Genomic DNA, 16896 nt, shown 5'->3' with positions numbered 1-16896 from the left:
TCTACAGTTCCAGCATGATAATGCTCGGCCACATACCACGATGTTGACACCAAATTTCCTCCTGGAATCAACGTCATGGACTGGCCATCGAGGTCCCCTGACCTTAATCCAATAGAGCACGTTTGGGATGCACTTGGGAGAAGACTTCGCGGTCTTCGGAACTAACATCAGAATTTGTAGGAACTTGGCCCTGCCTTGCAAGAGCAATGGCGCAGAATCCCCAACCACGTGTTCACAAGCATCAGGCAGTCGATGAGGAGACGGTGCTTGGCAGTGGTGAATGTGCGGGGCGGCCATACACAATATTGAACTGAGAAATTTCCAATTTTTATTCTTCTGACTTGACATTGTGTATATCCATGTTTTGGAACGGCGGTATAGCCTAATGGAACTGACTGTGGTACTGTCAGTGTATCGAGTACATCACACAGATCTCAACAGTGAAGTAATAAGAATTTATAGTGCCCCGAAGAAAGAATGTGAAGTTTCCTTTTTTGACTCAGTATATGTGTTTCTGACTTGTCGAGCGAACAGTTCACGCACATTTCCGAGAACAACTGTCATCATCACTATTAGACAGATGCTCATGGTTATTTCATCTACTGCCAAGATTAAGCAACGACTTTATATGCAAGTGGAAAACATTTTTTCGCTTTTATATACGCCATACTTTCAACACTGTAAAACTCACATCGTATTTCGTAGTTATTGTCATAGTTATTTTTGTTGAAAAAGTTCAGCTCTGTCAAAACCGCTTTCAACATAAAGGACACTTGACGTAGGCTACATCTGAGAAGTGATAACCCTTTTCACACATGTAAATGATAGTTTCTCACAACCATGGGGCGTATAAACACAGGTTTTACGGTTTTTCTTTATACTTTAAAGACGGACATTTAGATATCCTACTCAAAAGATGTTAAACACATGTTATTTATACACTCCATCATGGTTGTAATGACGTCATGTCACAAGTACCGTAATGGTATGGAATACACAGCTTAGCTCCTGTTTAACAAAAAGCAATCAGGTGACCTGAGGAAGGGGCAATCATACACTCTGAAACGCCGTGTTATTCACAATAAAGAAGTTGACATCCATCAATCTTCCTTTTCCTTTGTGTTCCACTTCGAAATGCCCTTTAAAGATTTGGTTCATAATCGTATTTACACTATTTTTAAATAGTCGAACAACTCGACCTAAGTGAGACAAAGGACAATTACGCCAAAAAGACCCCCCACATGACGAGTATCGTTGTATGTCCGTGCAGTTGGGCGCCGACTCCAAAGGTCACAGTTGTGTGGACATCCAACCATACGACTCCAAAAGTGTTCTGTAAATCTTGCACATATAATACTAAGCAAAAATAAAAACTTGACACTCAAAAATTTTTCAAATGGTGTTTTGCAACTTTACTTGAAAGAGTTCTTGTGATCATGGTTAAATGCATTGTCAAGGGTATTACGTCACACATTCATTCTCCTGGTCGTGAGTAGCACGTGCGAGAGCATTGCACGCTAAAATCACGTTTTGACGTGTCACAAATCACGTGACCTATGATATTGATACGGTAGGAGAAAAAAACACGGTTTTATGGTTAATTATTCGTTAATTTGCAATGCCACGACTGTCAAACATTCAGCGTGAACGTGTCATTGACATGCTGAATACGGGATCGTCCGTCACTGATGCTGCGAGGGTTATGGGATGCAGTCGACAGACCATCCATAATCTCCAGACACATGTCCATCAAACTGGCACCACAGCTGACAGCCCCCGTCCCGGTCGACCACGTGTGACGTCACACGCAGAAGACCGACAGATTGTATTGCGTAATCAGTCTGTCACTGCCACATCCACTGGGAATGTATTGTTTAGACGTCGAATGACTGCCCAAACCATTCGAAATTGCCTGCGCTCTGCTCGTCTTCATGCACGGCGACCATATCGTGGACCAATTCTAACCCGTTTCCATCGACGTCAACGTCTTCTCTGGGTACGACGGCACCTGAGATGGACCCAGCGAGATTGGTATAGGGTTGTGTTTAGTGATGAATCAAGGTTCACATTAACCTTTGCTGATTGAAGGGTTAGAGTTTGGAGAAGACGAGAACGCAATGCCCAGTTTTGCTTACAGGAAGTGGATCGATTTGGGGGCAGTAGCGTTATGGTTTGGGGTACTATCAACGGTCATGCTTGATCACGACTCCTTGTCATCCAGGGAAACCTTAATGCGGCAGCATACAGGGATCAGGTGCTCGTTCCAGAGCTTTTGCCATTCATGGCAGTTCATGGCCCAGGTCTGACTTTCCAAAAGGATAACGCCAGACCTCATACGGCCAATTTAACAACGAATTTCCTCAGGAACGCTGGCATCAATATGATGGAGTGACCCTCAAGATCTCCCGAGCTCAACCCCATAGAACATGTGTGGGATGTGTTAGGCAGGCGGCTCCGTCAAGTAATTAACCCTTACCCTGGCATCAATATGATGGAGTGACCCTCAAGATCTTCCGAGCTCAACCCCATAGAGCATGTGTGGGATGTGTTAGGCAGGCGGCTCCGCCAAGTAAGGAACCCTCCACAGAACTAGTTGGAGCTTGGTGCCATGTTGGTACAAAAATGGCGGCTCATTCCCCAAACTGTGTGCAGACGCATCATCCAATCCATGATGAGAAACTGTATCGCAGTTGTGAACGCCCATGAAGGACACACCCGATGTTGACAAAAATGTCATGATTTCATCAAGTTGTGACTCACAGTTTTTGATCATGGCCATAGTAGTCGCATTTCCGGTGGAACCGATTCCATGACAAACATGATCTGTGTGCTCTAACATCTTTGATTACAAGAGAATTCAATGCAATCGTTATTTCAAACACATTTTCCAAAATGTACAAATTATTGACTTTGATACGAGTGTAAAGTTTTTATTTTTGTTGAGTGTATTATATTCCACTAATGTTCGCCACCAAACGGTACAACTGTGACTCACTTTGCCATTCAGTCATTTTTCAGCATGCACTCTGAAGATGGCAGCCATGCCTTTGTCGCTGAATATAACCTGCAGTCATCAAGCATGAGCAAATATTGAAATATACACATTGCTTAATACACGATGTTGCTGCAGAAAATGTCACATGATAAAGCAAATACCGACTGAAAGTAGATGTTATGCATTTGTTCGTGAGTACTCGTGAATATAACTGTTCACTGTTCATTTTGAGAAATGTTGCTCGCCGGCCTGCCTGGAGTGCAACTGCACAGTGCCACTGCACACTGTTTGCCAAGGGAGGCTGAAGAACAGAAACATCTGTACCCACACACCCGCCACCCCACCTCCACCCCCGGTCACGTGACCCCTGCTTTCAGTGACTTAGCAGACACAATGCACTTTTCTGGATGATTAAAACAATTTAGAATATAGCATGATGCCGCTGTGATACAAACTGACACGCACATGAAAGTATACATCCGGCTTTAAGGATGGTTATAATGGAACATGCGGGCTGTGTTAGTCAGTGGCGACGTATCGGATGCGAATGTAATAGCTATGTTTTGAACACCACGCTTGCAATGTTTCAGTGTTTTCATACTTGAAAAGTTTTGATAATGTTTGCAGATGTAGGGTCCCAACTATTTGCCAGGCAGTCTAGGACTTTGCTATCAATCTGGTGACGGAACAATAGCAGTAATAGCATGTCTAACACGTGTAACCCGCCAACCGCTTTGTGGAAATGTTCTAAATGATCAAGCTGCTAAGTTTCACAAGACGTTGCTCAGTGTGGACTGTAGATACAGTTTTTTCATCAATGTGCAACTGTGCTATCATGAATTTGCAGATACCGAAATGCATATATACTTGGGATTGTGATGTATATTTGAGATTTTGGAGGTTCAAGTACGAATCACTATACCTCTATACGCAAAGGCATTTCTAATCAGATAGATCGTTAGTCCACGATACAAAACGTGATGACACAAAGACGATGAAATCAAGTAGTACACGCACAAGAATCAGACTGAACAGTTTAACAGTGAGTGAGTAAGTTGGGTTTTGTTTGAGGTTTTTGATGTGAGGTTTTGCGGCGCTTTTAGCAATATTCCCCAAAGTCTGAGCTGCATCAGTGACCTCATATTTTCCTGTGATTAGTGATGAATAAAGCTGAATGTTGAGGAGGCATCTTTGGAAGCGTACATGTTTCTAAGTAGATTTTTATATTATGAATGATCAGCACGCTTTCAGTACGTGTGTGAGTATAGTTTTACGCGGCCCTTGGCAATTCCACTTATATGGCGGCAACCTATAAATAATCGAATCTGGTCAATCACGTGATCAGCAGCACAAGCATGGATCTCCGCAATCGGGATACGATGACGTGTCAACTATGTCCACGAGTCTGATCACCCATCCCATTAGTCGCCTCTAAAGCACGGGTTACTGAAGATCAATTCTAACCCGGATCATTTTTTTTATCAACGGGTTCAATATACTTTCAAGCAGTACAGGACGCGTGCCCGAGTGTTCATCCCTGCTCATTACGATAATTCATAGACTGGATCCCGAGACATCAGAGGCAATGCTTCTTTGCACGGGATTGGCGGAAAAGTCGCTAAACAAATGCGAGTACCGTCTTTCAATTTGTGCGGGCACGCGGGGTCTCTGTAACAACAAGACTTTACTTAATGCTAGTTTATCTTTAAACGTTTTACATATTTAGTATCCGTGGTCTTTCTACAGACTATTTACCAAGGGCCTGCCAATAAAATTGTGGAAATCCAATATTTACCCTGTACCTCGGTGGTTACTATGTGTCGTTTTATAATCCGCTGTGGGGCACTCCAGCCCACTCCCCGTACGTCACTGTAGGTTTAGTAAAGAATAAAGTAATAATTACTTAAAGAACATTTGAGCTGAATAAGATGAACAAAGGACGCGCTGTTGGGTAACAATCCCTTGGGTTATATAACTGCTTGTCGTGAGTTCGGGGTCCATTTCGGTGGAGTCCGTCTTACTGAAGGAACGTTTAATTTACAAGATATCTCGAGAAACCGAGAGACATACTGACAAGGTGGGTTGGTTCTCTTTAAATATTTAACATCTTTTGTTGTGCTAATTTCTAGAAACATGCCATGCATTTGTGTCACAATAATGTTATGAATTAAATGTTATCAAATGACTCACCAAATATTTTGTAGAAACCCATCCCCCAAAGAGCCGTTGGTAATGTGTGTGAATTACAGTGGAAATCAAAGCGATATTTGAAAAGGAAGTTCCGTCAGGCTCGATTCAGTATTTATCTCGATAATTGTGGTATTTGTATTGGATCCGCGCTTCACCACATGTAAACCTGGGAAAGTTTATCCAAGGAATATCCCACAAACGCGAGTCAACTGATAACATATTTTGTGTAAGAAAACACGACTTTCTCAATACAGCGGGCACGTTGATACACCGCGAGTTTCAGCCAGCTCGACAAAATGGCTTTTTTGAGTAAACGTATGACATAATTATATTTGTGGACTTACAGTTACGATCTTTTTAGTGTTTTCGTCTTCTAAGAAAAAAAACCCTCAAAATGATGAAACGCGTAGATATAGGCTGCTGTTGAAAATATTTGTTTTACAGGTTTATTCGCATTGTAAAACATGAAACTTATCAAATACTTTATCTCCGTTAACACCGTACAGTAACAAAAGGCCGTCTTGAATATACTCAGGAACAGGTTCTAGTTGGTGTAAAGTAGCCGTGAAAATGATATACTAGCCACCCAAAGAAACTGCGTACATAGGAAATCAAAATATGTAATGGACGTAGATATGTGCACAAGTACAGATCGAAACATGAATGGTGAAAACTGTTGTCGATTTGGGAAGCACTATTCTTTGATCAAGTTTTGTCAATCACCAGCTTAAAAGGCAAATGAGCACTACACCAGGCCATGAATTAAGACTGCACAAAGTCAGAAAGTCATTGGGACTGTCAGGTGGTAACTGTGTCAACGTCAGAAAGCCATTTGGACTGTCTGTGGGGAATTGTGTCAACGTCAGAAAGCCATTTGGACGGTCTGTGGGGAACTGTATCATCGTCAGAAATCTATTATGATGGTCTGTGGGAACTGTATCAACGTCAGAAAGCTATTGGGACTTTCTGTGGGGAAAGGTCTCTACGTCATAATTCTACTGGGACGGTCTGTTGGGGACTTTGTCAACGTCAGAAAGCCATTGGGACGGTCTGTGGGGGACTAAGTAAGCGTCAAGTCACTGCACATTTCCTTTGCCACTGAAAAAATATTTCATTACTGTTGAGATGATACCCAAAAATGATGGAGTTGCCGATGCCAAACGTGCATAGGACGTTCACGCTTGTCACCACGCCCTTTCCAGATAGCTAGATAACCCATCCGCTATATAGGTTTCACTACTCCCACCATTCCAGAACGTATCATCCCATGCACAATCTGGTTAGGACAGTACGGAACACCGACCACGTCGTCCCGCCATACGACCTTTTCTGACGCACCCTTTAAACGTGCTATCATGCCTGTCACCCCCGGTTGTGGTGGAGGACAGTCTGACGTTCATTGTTGTGACAGACTTCAACAAACCTCCAGACGTCTAGTCGATCCTTATGCTAAAGCCTGTGTCATGGAGTGTTCCGTGACGATCATGGGAGGGACGCGTGGACGCGAGAGGACTCCTTTATTTCAGGGCAATACGTCCGATTTGATCAGACTGTTGACATGTTTAGCGAGGAACAGAATAATTTGTGTCATTGGGTTGTTACTGTCAAATTAGTACGTCGAGCTGATATTCTGTACATTGACTACGGAATCTACAGAATGCCAATTTTCAAATGCAGGGTGAGCCGTTGACCTTGTGTGCTGGCGAGTAGGTGCGCGACTCTAACGTGTGTGGGTTTGAATCCTAGAGGGACTCAACGTAACAAGGCTACTAAAATATGTAGTGAGAAAGTGTAATAAAAACTATAGCGAGAGTCATTTTTCATTCTCGTCATGTGTTTTCAAGATTTTCAGCTTTTAGAAACGCTGAGTCAGACTCTTTTTGCGGCTATTATATCAATAGACAACTGCAAATCCTGGGGAGGGGCGTTACTGGGGCATTCCCGAATGTACTGAGGAGCTACAGACGAGCTACTGGGGACCAAAGACGGACATCTGAGAGCTGACAAGATGTCCCCTTGTTAATGAGGGGACGTGGGGTCACTGAGGGGCTCATGAGAGCAAAGGTTGGGGAGGCAACTGGCATCCTCTCTATTTTTGAACTGGTATTCTCTGATGGTGTATATGCATTGAATTGTTCATTTCAACATTGAAGTTAAAACAGAAGGAAGAACCGTGGAAGATGAAACCGCTTCTAGCCACCATTGTGCTGCTCGCCTTAATGAAGGATAGCGATGGAAGAACACCGTCCCCATTGTTCAGTAGGTGTCTGACTGTTCGTCTGTTTGTCTATCTGTCTGTCTGTCTAACCATATGCACTCCTGAGTACAACTTGTACAGCTTGACCTGATCGAGTGAGTACTAATACATTGTGTGACCTTGTCACAACTGGAGGGGTCTATCATTGTGAAGGGGCTCATTTGAGTGATTGTTCAAAGTCCACACAGTCGAGACAAGATTGCCGTTGGACATCTCAGTGTTGAGAAATCGTCAAAAAGAAAAAGCTACAGATGGCTTAATGTTTCCTATGTATACACGAACGCAACGTTAATAACTCCCTCTGCTTCCATATTTTAATGAAATTAACTCGACCTTCCGTTTGTGCCATTTGACCTCCGTGTCATGCATATGTAGATTAGCTCAGGTCAAGCTGAACAAGCTGCGACTGATTGTATTTCCAACTAATTTATATGTCTGTTGCCTGCTTTTATTTGTGTTACTTTGTATGACAGTTGCCAGAAGACTGATTGGTTCATCTTCCCGTGTAACATACTAAGTCTTGACATTTACAAATTTTTGTTGTAAGAAACGACTTACGGGTGATATCTTGCTTTGTTGGTTTATGCCATTGTATCCCAATGACCAAGATCGATACTTATGATGTCATTCACTGGCTTGTGTCGATTACGACACACCACAAGCAGATGATTCAGTACAATATTGTGTACGACTGTAGCGAGGTCCTCTGTTACAGCATGCAGCGACTCATCGAATGTCGTCCTGGTTGTTGACCGATCCCAAAGCGTTGCTGGCTCATTCGGTGCCGTTCAGATTGCTGTCAACAACTTCATCACGGAAATCGCCAACAACAACCTGAACATCAACGTCGGTTTGGTGTATTACGACAATTTTGTCGTACAGCAACAGCCACTGACTCGGGATGTCAACGCTCTTCTGTCTTTCGTCGCCTTCCAGAGTGCGGGCAGTTCGGGAACCCGGACAGACCTCGCCCTCCAGGAAGCGATCAACATGCTCCAAACATCCCCTTTACCAGCAACGTCTGGCAGCATCATTGTCGTCACTGACGGCATCTCCCAACTACCCACACAGACAGCTGCCATCGCAACAGCTGCAAGGGACGCCACATACACCTTGTTTGCTGTCGGAATCAATGTTGTCGACAACAACTTCTCACAAGAACTGTACGACATCACCCGTGACTCATCTCAGGTCAGACAGGTAGCTGACGTCAACCAGTTGTCCACGGTCATGGCCAACATCGCAAGGTCTCTTTGCGCCTACACAGGTAACATACTATTAACACTGCACATATAGTAACGCTCAGTCTGAACGGTTAAATATTTAATTAATTACACAGATAGACGGGGGTTTCATAATATCTATACAGACAGATCTTTAATTAATTCACTCTACTCAGATAGGTTTGCACTACGGATGAATGACACTAAACAGGTAGATACACTTCCTGATTAAACAACACTACACAGGTAGATAAACTTCCTGATTATATAACACTATAAGGTAGATACACTCCTGATTATAAAATACTGCACAGGTAGATGCACCTCCTGATTATGTAACACTGCACAGGTAGATACACTTCCTGATTATATAATACTGTACAGGCAGATGCACTTCCTGAGTATAAAACACTCCACGGGGTGGATACACTTCCTGATTATATAACGCTAAAAGGTAGATACACTTCCTGATTATATAACACATCACAGGTGGATACACTTCCTGATTATATAACACTAAAAGGTGAATACATTTCCTGACTATAGAACACTACACAAGTAGATACACTTTCTCATTATAGTACATTATACAAGTAAATACACTTCCTGATTATATAACACTAAAACGTAGATACACTTCCTAAGTATAAAACACTGCACACATCCCGGGTGGATACACTTCCTGATTATATAACACTGCACAGGTGGATACATTTCCTGATTATATAACACTATAAGGTTGATATTATATTTCCTGATTAGAAAACACTGCACAGATATCTTCTTTTAAATAATACCAGAGAGTAAACTGATCTCAGGTAAGCAGTTACAGAGGTTGAATTCCAGTCATGTCACACCTATGTTTTTTGCCAGTGTGTAACGGCTGCGCTGTGGACGGCGGTACCCGCATCACAGAACACCCTTACAGGTGTGACAAGTTTTACCTGTGTGAGAGGAGACCAGGTGAACAAATGAAGGCATATGAAAAAGTGTGTCCGATCGGAAGCCTTTTCCATCGTAGAGAACGCACCTGCAAACCCAGCAGATCTATCCTGAGGGACCCGACCAGTGGATGCTGTAAGTTAAGTATCATCGACCGTCATAACAAAATCAGAGAGACGAGATTCCATGTCTGAGCGGGGAAATGCGCTTTGATGGTCTCAAAATTTCTGTCTGTTTTGCCGCGACTACAATCAACTCTTGTGAATTTGACCAAGGTGTTTAACTTCAGCTTTATTAAGGTCATAATCTGATACCCAAAGGTATTGGTCAAATTAGCCAAATCTCTCCAAATGTATTTTAACCCGAACGAGAAGGGTAGTGAGTAGTCGAGTGGTTAAATCGCTCTATTCCCAGATGGGTACAATACGTGAGGACCATATCTGGTGTCCTCAGCCGTCATATTGTTGAAATATTGCTAAAATCGGCATAAAACTAAAGTGACTCACCGACAGAGAAATAATAGCTCCTCATATTTATCATTTTGATATTCTGAGAAAAGCGAAGTAAAACTCAGCTCACGCATGCATGTCCAGACAAGCTGCATGAACGGGAACACATCTTTCTTCTGTAGCCAACTGCGTCGGCGCTCAACAGAATTTCCCCGTGGGAGACTATTGTGAGATCTACTACACCTGCGGTGTCATCGAAGGTGAAGCCGTCTTGAACGTTAACTGCTGCCCGACATCTCAGCGCTACGACAGCAACCTCGGCGCATGTACGCCAGACAATACCTGCCAACGACAACGGTACGAGGACAAGGCGTCATGTCGGAGTTACTATTCATGTGATGGACCATCCACCACATTCGTCTCCACCTGCTGCAACAGCAACTACTTCAACGCAAGCAGCCAACTGTGCGTGGTCGACACCAACTGCAAGGGGTCATGTGACACCTCCGTTTACCACCGTGAGTTCTGCTCCTGCTCCAACTAAATGATACACATATCCCCATAGTTGTGCTTCCACTTTATTGTTGCTGAAACATCACCCAACTCTCCACAGGACAATACAGCGTGTCCATCAATCATGGTGGCTAAAATCAAGCATTCATTTGGGTTTGACAGTTGTGTTTGAGATCTAAGGTTGCCGTTACGTTACTGGTCAAGATACATGTTGAGATCTAAGGTTGCCGTTGCGTTACTGGTCAAGATACATGTTTAGAGGAGCGCTCTCCTCTTCATGGCAATTACACACCCGATAGGCACACACCCGTTTTCGCTATCAACTAACGAATTTGTGTCCACAATAGTAAACATATTCAAACTCGAAAATGTCTAATGTCTGTTGGTGGAGAAAACGCAGTTATTTCGTTTTAGGATGCGGTGAGCTTCAAAGGAATCCTGCCGACAACTGCACGTATTTTCAGCAGTCTGGTACTAACCTCATCCAGATGAACTGCCCCGGTGGAACCTCCTTCAGCGAAACTGAATGTAGATGTGTGCGTGACTCGTCTTGTGTAGCTCCTACCACATGTAGGTACCATGTCCTATTACATATTAGTAACACATTCCACCTCCTCCTCTTCCCCTTTTTACTTTCTCTGTCTCCTTCCCATTTCTTCCTTCTTTTTCTCCCTCCTAGACCACCTCTGAAATCCTCCTCCACTCCTTCTTCCCTACTCGTCCACTACTTCTTCCCTACTCGTCCACTACTTCTTCCCTACTCCTCCACTCCTTCTTCCCTACTCCTCCACTCCTTCTTCCCTACTCGTCCACTACTTCTTCCCTACTCCTCCACTACTTCTTCCCTACTCCTCCACTCCTTCTTCCCTACTCCTCCACTCCTTCTTCCCTACTCCTCCACGCCTTCTTCCCTACTCCTCCACGCCTTCTTCCCTACTCCTCCACGCCTTCTTCCCTACTCCTCCACTCCTTCTTCCCTACTCCTCCACGCCTTCTTCCCTACTCCTCCACTCCTTCTTCCCTACTCGTCCACTACTTCTTCCCTACTCCTCCACTCCTTCTTCCCTACTCGTCCACTACTTCTTTCCCAACCTTCTACTCCCCATCTTCTCTTTCCTCCCCACTCTCTCTCTCTCTTCTCCCTCCTCAATGTGCCCCCTTCCTCTTCCTCCACTCCTCTTTCTGCCCTTCTTCCCCTAACCATCTTCTCATTCTCCTTTCCATCGTCCTTTGTCCTTCTTCCCCTCCTCTTCTCCTACTCATTTTTGTTTCGAGTTCCTCCTCATGCTCCTCTCCCTTCTTTCTCTTCTTCTCCTTATCGTCCAGTCTCATATCATTACAGCCTGTGAGCCTGACGTGATCATTACTGTCACGCCGTCTCAGACGAGCAGCTGGGGATTCAGTGAAACTAGTCCCAAACGCAACTGGATAGACGTTAAGAACGTGACATACCAAGGTGGAACCATTCGACTGGCCGGGCGAGACAACTTTGTATCTGTCCCATATTACGCCAACAACGACCGAGCGTTTGTCAAAAACACGGCATTCTTCCGGGTCAACGTGAAGGATGACCTCGTTGGCCTTTCCGGAAATACTCAGGAAATGGTGGTCCTCAGCAACATGCCGTGCCCGGGAGGGAAGAGTGAAGCAGGAATTGAGCCGTCGGTGTGGATAACGATGAGGCCATCTACTGGGGAGGTCAGATTTGGAGTTCGAACAGTGACTGGGCAGGCAACTGTCAGCGTTACTTACTTCCCGGTGAGTGGTTGTGCTTCTATTCCTATTACTTTACAAAACACTTATAACTAATTCCCATTAAACAGATAGAACTACGTTCAATTACACGGACACATAACCATGATTGCACCCATACACCATGACTCCACCCATACACCATGACTCCACCCAGACAGACCATGTAACTTAACTCCACCCACTGACCAGACATATCATGTAGCCAAGGCACTACCCATAGACCTGACAGATCACGAAAGTGTGACTCTACCCGTAGTCAAGACTGATCATGTACCTATGGCACTACCCATAGACCTGACAGATCATGTAACTATGGCACTACCCACAGACCACATAGATCATGTAACTATGGCACTACCCACAGACCACATAGATCATGTACCTATGGCACTACCCACAGACCACATAGATCATGTACCTATGGCACTACCCACAGACCACATAGATCATGTAACTATGGCACTACCCACAGACCACATAGATCATGTACCTATGGCACTACCCACAGACCACATAGATCATGTAACTATGGCACTACCCACAGACCACATAGATCATGTAACTATGGCACTACCCACAGACCACATAGATCATGTACCTATGGCACTACCCACAGACCACATAGATCATGTACCTATGGCACTACCCACAGACCACATAGATCATGTAACTATGGCACTACCCACAGACCACATAGATCATGTACCTATGGCACTACCCACAGACCACATAGATCATGTAACTATGGCACTACCCACAGACCACATAGATCATGTAACTATGGCACTACCCACAGACCACATAGATCATGTACCTATGGCACTACCCACAGACCACATAGATCATGTAACTATGGCACTACCCACAGACCACATAGATCATGTAACTATGGCACTACCCACAGACCACATAGATCATGTAACTATGGCACTACCCACAGACCACATAGATCATGTACCTATGGCACTACCCACAGACCACATAGATCATGTAACTATGGCACTACCCACAGACCACATAGATCATGTACCTATGGCACTACCCACAGACCACATAGATCATGTAACTATGGCACTACCCACAGACCACATAGATCATGTACCTATGGCACTACCCACAGACCACATAGATCATGTAACTATGGCACTACCCACAGACCACATAGATCATGTACCTATGGCACTAACCACAGACCACATAGATCATGTAACTATGGCACTACCCACAGACCACATAGATCATGTAACTATGGCACTACCCACAGACCACATAGATCATGTACCTATGGCACTACCCACAGACCACATAGATCATGTAACTATGGCACTACCCACAGACCACATAGATCATGTAACTATGGCACTACCCACAGACCACATAGATCATGTAACTATGGCACTACCCACAGACCACATAGATCATGTACCTATGGCACTACCCACAGACCACATAGATCATGTAACTATGGCACTACCCACAGACCACATAGATCATGTAACTATGGCACTACCCACAGACCACATAGATCATGTACCTATGGCACTACCCACAGACCACATAGATCATGTAACTATGGCACTACCCACAGACCACATAGATCATGTAACTATGGCACTACCCACAGACCACATAGATCATGTAACTATGGCACTACCCACAGACCACATAGATCATGTAACTATGGCACTACCCACAGACCACATAGATCATGTACCTATGGCACTACCCACAGACCACATAGATCATGTAACTATGGCACTACCCACAGACCACATAGATCATGTAACTATGGCACTACCCACAGACCACATAGATCATGTAACTATGGCACTACCCACAGACCACATAGATCATGTACCTATGGCACTACCCACAGACCACATAGATCATGTAACTATGGCACTACCCACAGACCACATAGATCATGTAACTATGGCACTACCCACAGACCACATAGATCATGTACCTATGGCACTACCCAAAGATCGGACACATCATGTAACCATGACGCTACCCATAGATCAGACACCTCATGTAACCATGACGCTATCCAAAGATCAGACACATCATGTAACTATGACACAGAACATTATCCTGGTAGAAGAACACTAAGTTCATAGTACCATGCTCCAATGCTGTAGTGATGCTGCATCAAGTGACAAAGGTGCCAGTGTAAAATAGCATCAAGTCACTCAATGTCTGGAGGAGCTCCACTGAGGATCTTACTTTGTGTTAATTCTTTGTAAACCTTTTTGCACGGTTTCTCGAGGGAAGCGGCTTTGTACTGCTTGGGGTAGATATCAGCGACAAGTAAATCTTGGTATATTTTCCTCAGTTTGACGACCTCCGTAATATTATATTTGTGTCTATATCATGTTATGTTTACGACTCTTGTACCTAAATATCGCTCTGGCTCTGGCAATACGAACATGTAGGCACTCGTGGCGTGGACATGTTATGTATGACATCAGCACGAATATAATATCCTCTATATATGTCCATGTCCTTATAAACTTGCATCCTGAATGTTGACCTCCAGACTAATTCGGACGACTGGAAGGAGCTCACAATGAGGTACTCACAATCCCCGGGGCTGCTGGAGGGACGCGTCATCCTCTACAGCTTTGACGCCTTCGGCAACCGCATCTTCAACGGCCAGGAGTTTTCCGGAACAAATTCAACTGCATCTGGTCGTAAGTAATGTCTGGACGTAAACAGAATGTTATCACCGAACTCTATGCTATATATGTTATGACCGAACTCTATGCTATATATGTTATGACCGAACTCTATGCTATATATGTTATGACCGAACTCTATGCTATATATGTTATGACCGAACTCTATGCTATATATGTTATGACCGAACTCTATGCTATATATGTTATGACCGAACTCTATGCTATATATGTTATCACCGAACTCTATGCTATATATGTTATGACCGAACTCTATGCTATATATGTTATCACCGAACTCTATGCTATATATGTTATGACCGAACTCTATGCTATATATGTTATCACCGAACTCTATGCTATATATGTTATCACCGAACTCTATGCTATATATGTTATGACCGAACGCATTCTTATGCTTGTTATTATCGAACCCTGTGTTATAAACGTTATCACCAAACCCTATGTTATAAACGTTATCACCAAACCCTATGTTATGCCTGCTGTTACCGAACTCTATGCCTTTAATGTTATCACCAAACCCTATGTTATGCCTGTTTGCACTGACCCCAGTGCAGTGTTTGTTTTTCGTACTGGGACCTGTTTGCTATCTGATGTTCGACCCCACCATCACAACATGTCGCTGTATTTATGCTTCTCATTCTCTTATTTGTTCAGTCTAAACAGTGTATGTGCTTTCCAGGTATCCTGACAAGTGACTGTGCCATCAAGCTGGGCAGTGGATCGTACACTGACATCTCACTCGCTGGCCAGATTGACAATGTAAGTCCGCTATATGCATCCGTGCATAAACAGAGATGTAATCCTTCACACACATTATATGATCTTCACACACATTATATGATCGCCTTAACCTCACCCTTATGTCAGTCTCACCCTTACGTAGTACCATTCCCAACCTCACCCATTTGTCAACCTCACCATTACGTAGTATCATTCCTAAACTCACCCTTACGTCAGTCTCGTACCATTCCTAACCTCACCCATTTGTCAACCTCACCATTACGTAGTATCATTCCTAAACTCACCTTTACGTCAGTCTCGTACCATTCCTAACCTCACCCATTTGTTAACCTCACTGTTACGTACTATGATTCCTAAACTTACCATTACGTCAGTCTCACCCTTACGTCGTACCATTCCAAACCTCACCCATTTGTAAGCCTCACCCCTACGTCGTACCATTCTTAACCTTACCGTTATGTCGCTGTCTCGTCAACGTTACAGGTTGCGTTCTACACGTCTTGTGATTCTAATGCTCCTGCCGTCAACGCTCTCAACATCCCGGTCTAACGCTGATCCGTCAAAGATCACGTCCTCATAGAATGTCACGTCATGAGAAGAGCGCTACGTCCTGTCATCCTATGTTTCTCATACGATCTCGTTATTTTTCACTAAAAACAATTTGTAGTTGTGAGTGATGTATCTTCTGTGTACACGTTGTCTTGTTGGGCCTTTTGTTGTTGTAATACTGTCTGGATGTACCGGGTAATAAACAATAATTTTGTGTCGTGATATCTTGTTTACATTTCGTGTTTATGAGAATACAATATGAACTAGTTATAAGTAGACACTTCCGTACCTCTAGCTGGATAACGATGTTCAGACATCGCGTTCCTCAATTACTCCTTTCGTTGTGAGGAGTTGTGTTCCTTTGAGAGCCCCAGGATGCAATTAAGACACCTATTAGCGCTTCAACAAAAAGACATATTATTTGTTTTCTCCGAAACTGGAGAGCAAGAAGTTTATCTTGTTCAAAACTACTTTCCCATCAACAATTATTACCGTACATGTGAAGAATTCAGAAACAAGTCTTTCGAAAAATTAAATCTACCATTGAAACAGTGGTATTGGCAAAAACATGATACTGGTA

The 16896-nt window shown here is 43.7% G+C and overlaps 1 protein-coding gene across 2 annotated transcripts; it reads left to right on the top strand.

Moving 5' to 3' along the window:
- Positions 1–4892: 4892 nt before the first annotated feature.
- On the top strand, positions 4893–16538 carry LOC137261340 (matrilin-2-like). Of its 2 annotated transcripts, none has more exons than XM_067799081.1 (10): positions 4893–5072; positions 7339–7444; positions 8158–8709; positions 9539–9742; positions 10239–10574; positions 10984–11139; positions 11912–12327; positions 14864–15017; positions 15706–15785; positions 16251–16538. In XM_067799081.1, the coding sequence occupies exons 2-10, from the start codon at positions 7366–7368 to the stop codon at positions 16314–16316; spliced, it is 2043 nt and encodes a 680-aa protein (XP_067655182.1). In that variant the 5' UTR covers positions 4893–5072; positions 7339–7365; the 3' UTR covers positions 16317–16538. The 2 variants fall into 2 exon arrangements, with proteins under 2 accessions (XP_067655182.1, XP_067655183.1); XM_067799082.1 differs by having other exon boundaries at positions 4998–5072; positions 7348–7444.
- Positions 16539–16896: the final 358 nt, after the last annotated feature.

Source organism: Haliotis asinina, chromosome 14 (assembly GCF_037392515.1).
Source record: "Haliotis asinina isolate JCU_RB_2024 chromosome 14, JCU_Hal_asi_v2, whole genome shotgun sequence".
Lineage (NCBI taxonomy): Eukaryota > Metazoa > Mollusca > Gastropoda > Lepetellida > Haliotidae > Haliotis > Haliotis asinina.
This window is presented reverse-complemented; position numbering and strand designations above follow the sequence as displayed.

What these genes read in the sequence shown, in the direction of transcription:
- LOC137261340 (XM_067799081.1), top strand. Translation starts at nt 7,366, where the DNA reads ATGAAACCGCTTCTAGCCACCATTGTGCTGCTCGCCTTAATGAAGGAT. An exon ending in AACACCGTCCCCATTGTTCA is followed by an intron (nt 7,445 to 8,157) that starts GTAGGTGTCTGA and finishes CCTCTGTTACAG; the next exon opens with CATGCAGCGACTCATCGAAT. An exon ending in AAATTCAACTGCATCTGGTC is followed by an intron (nt 15,018 to 15,705) that starts GTAAGTAATGTC and finishes TGTGCTTTCCAG; the next exon opens with GTATCCTGACAAGTGACTGT.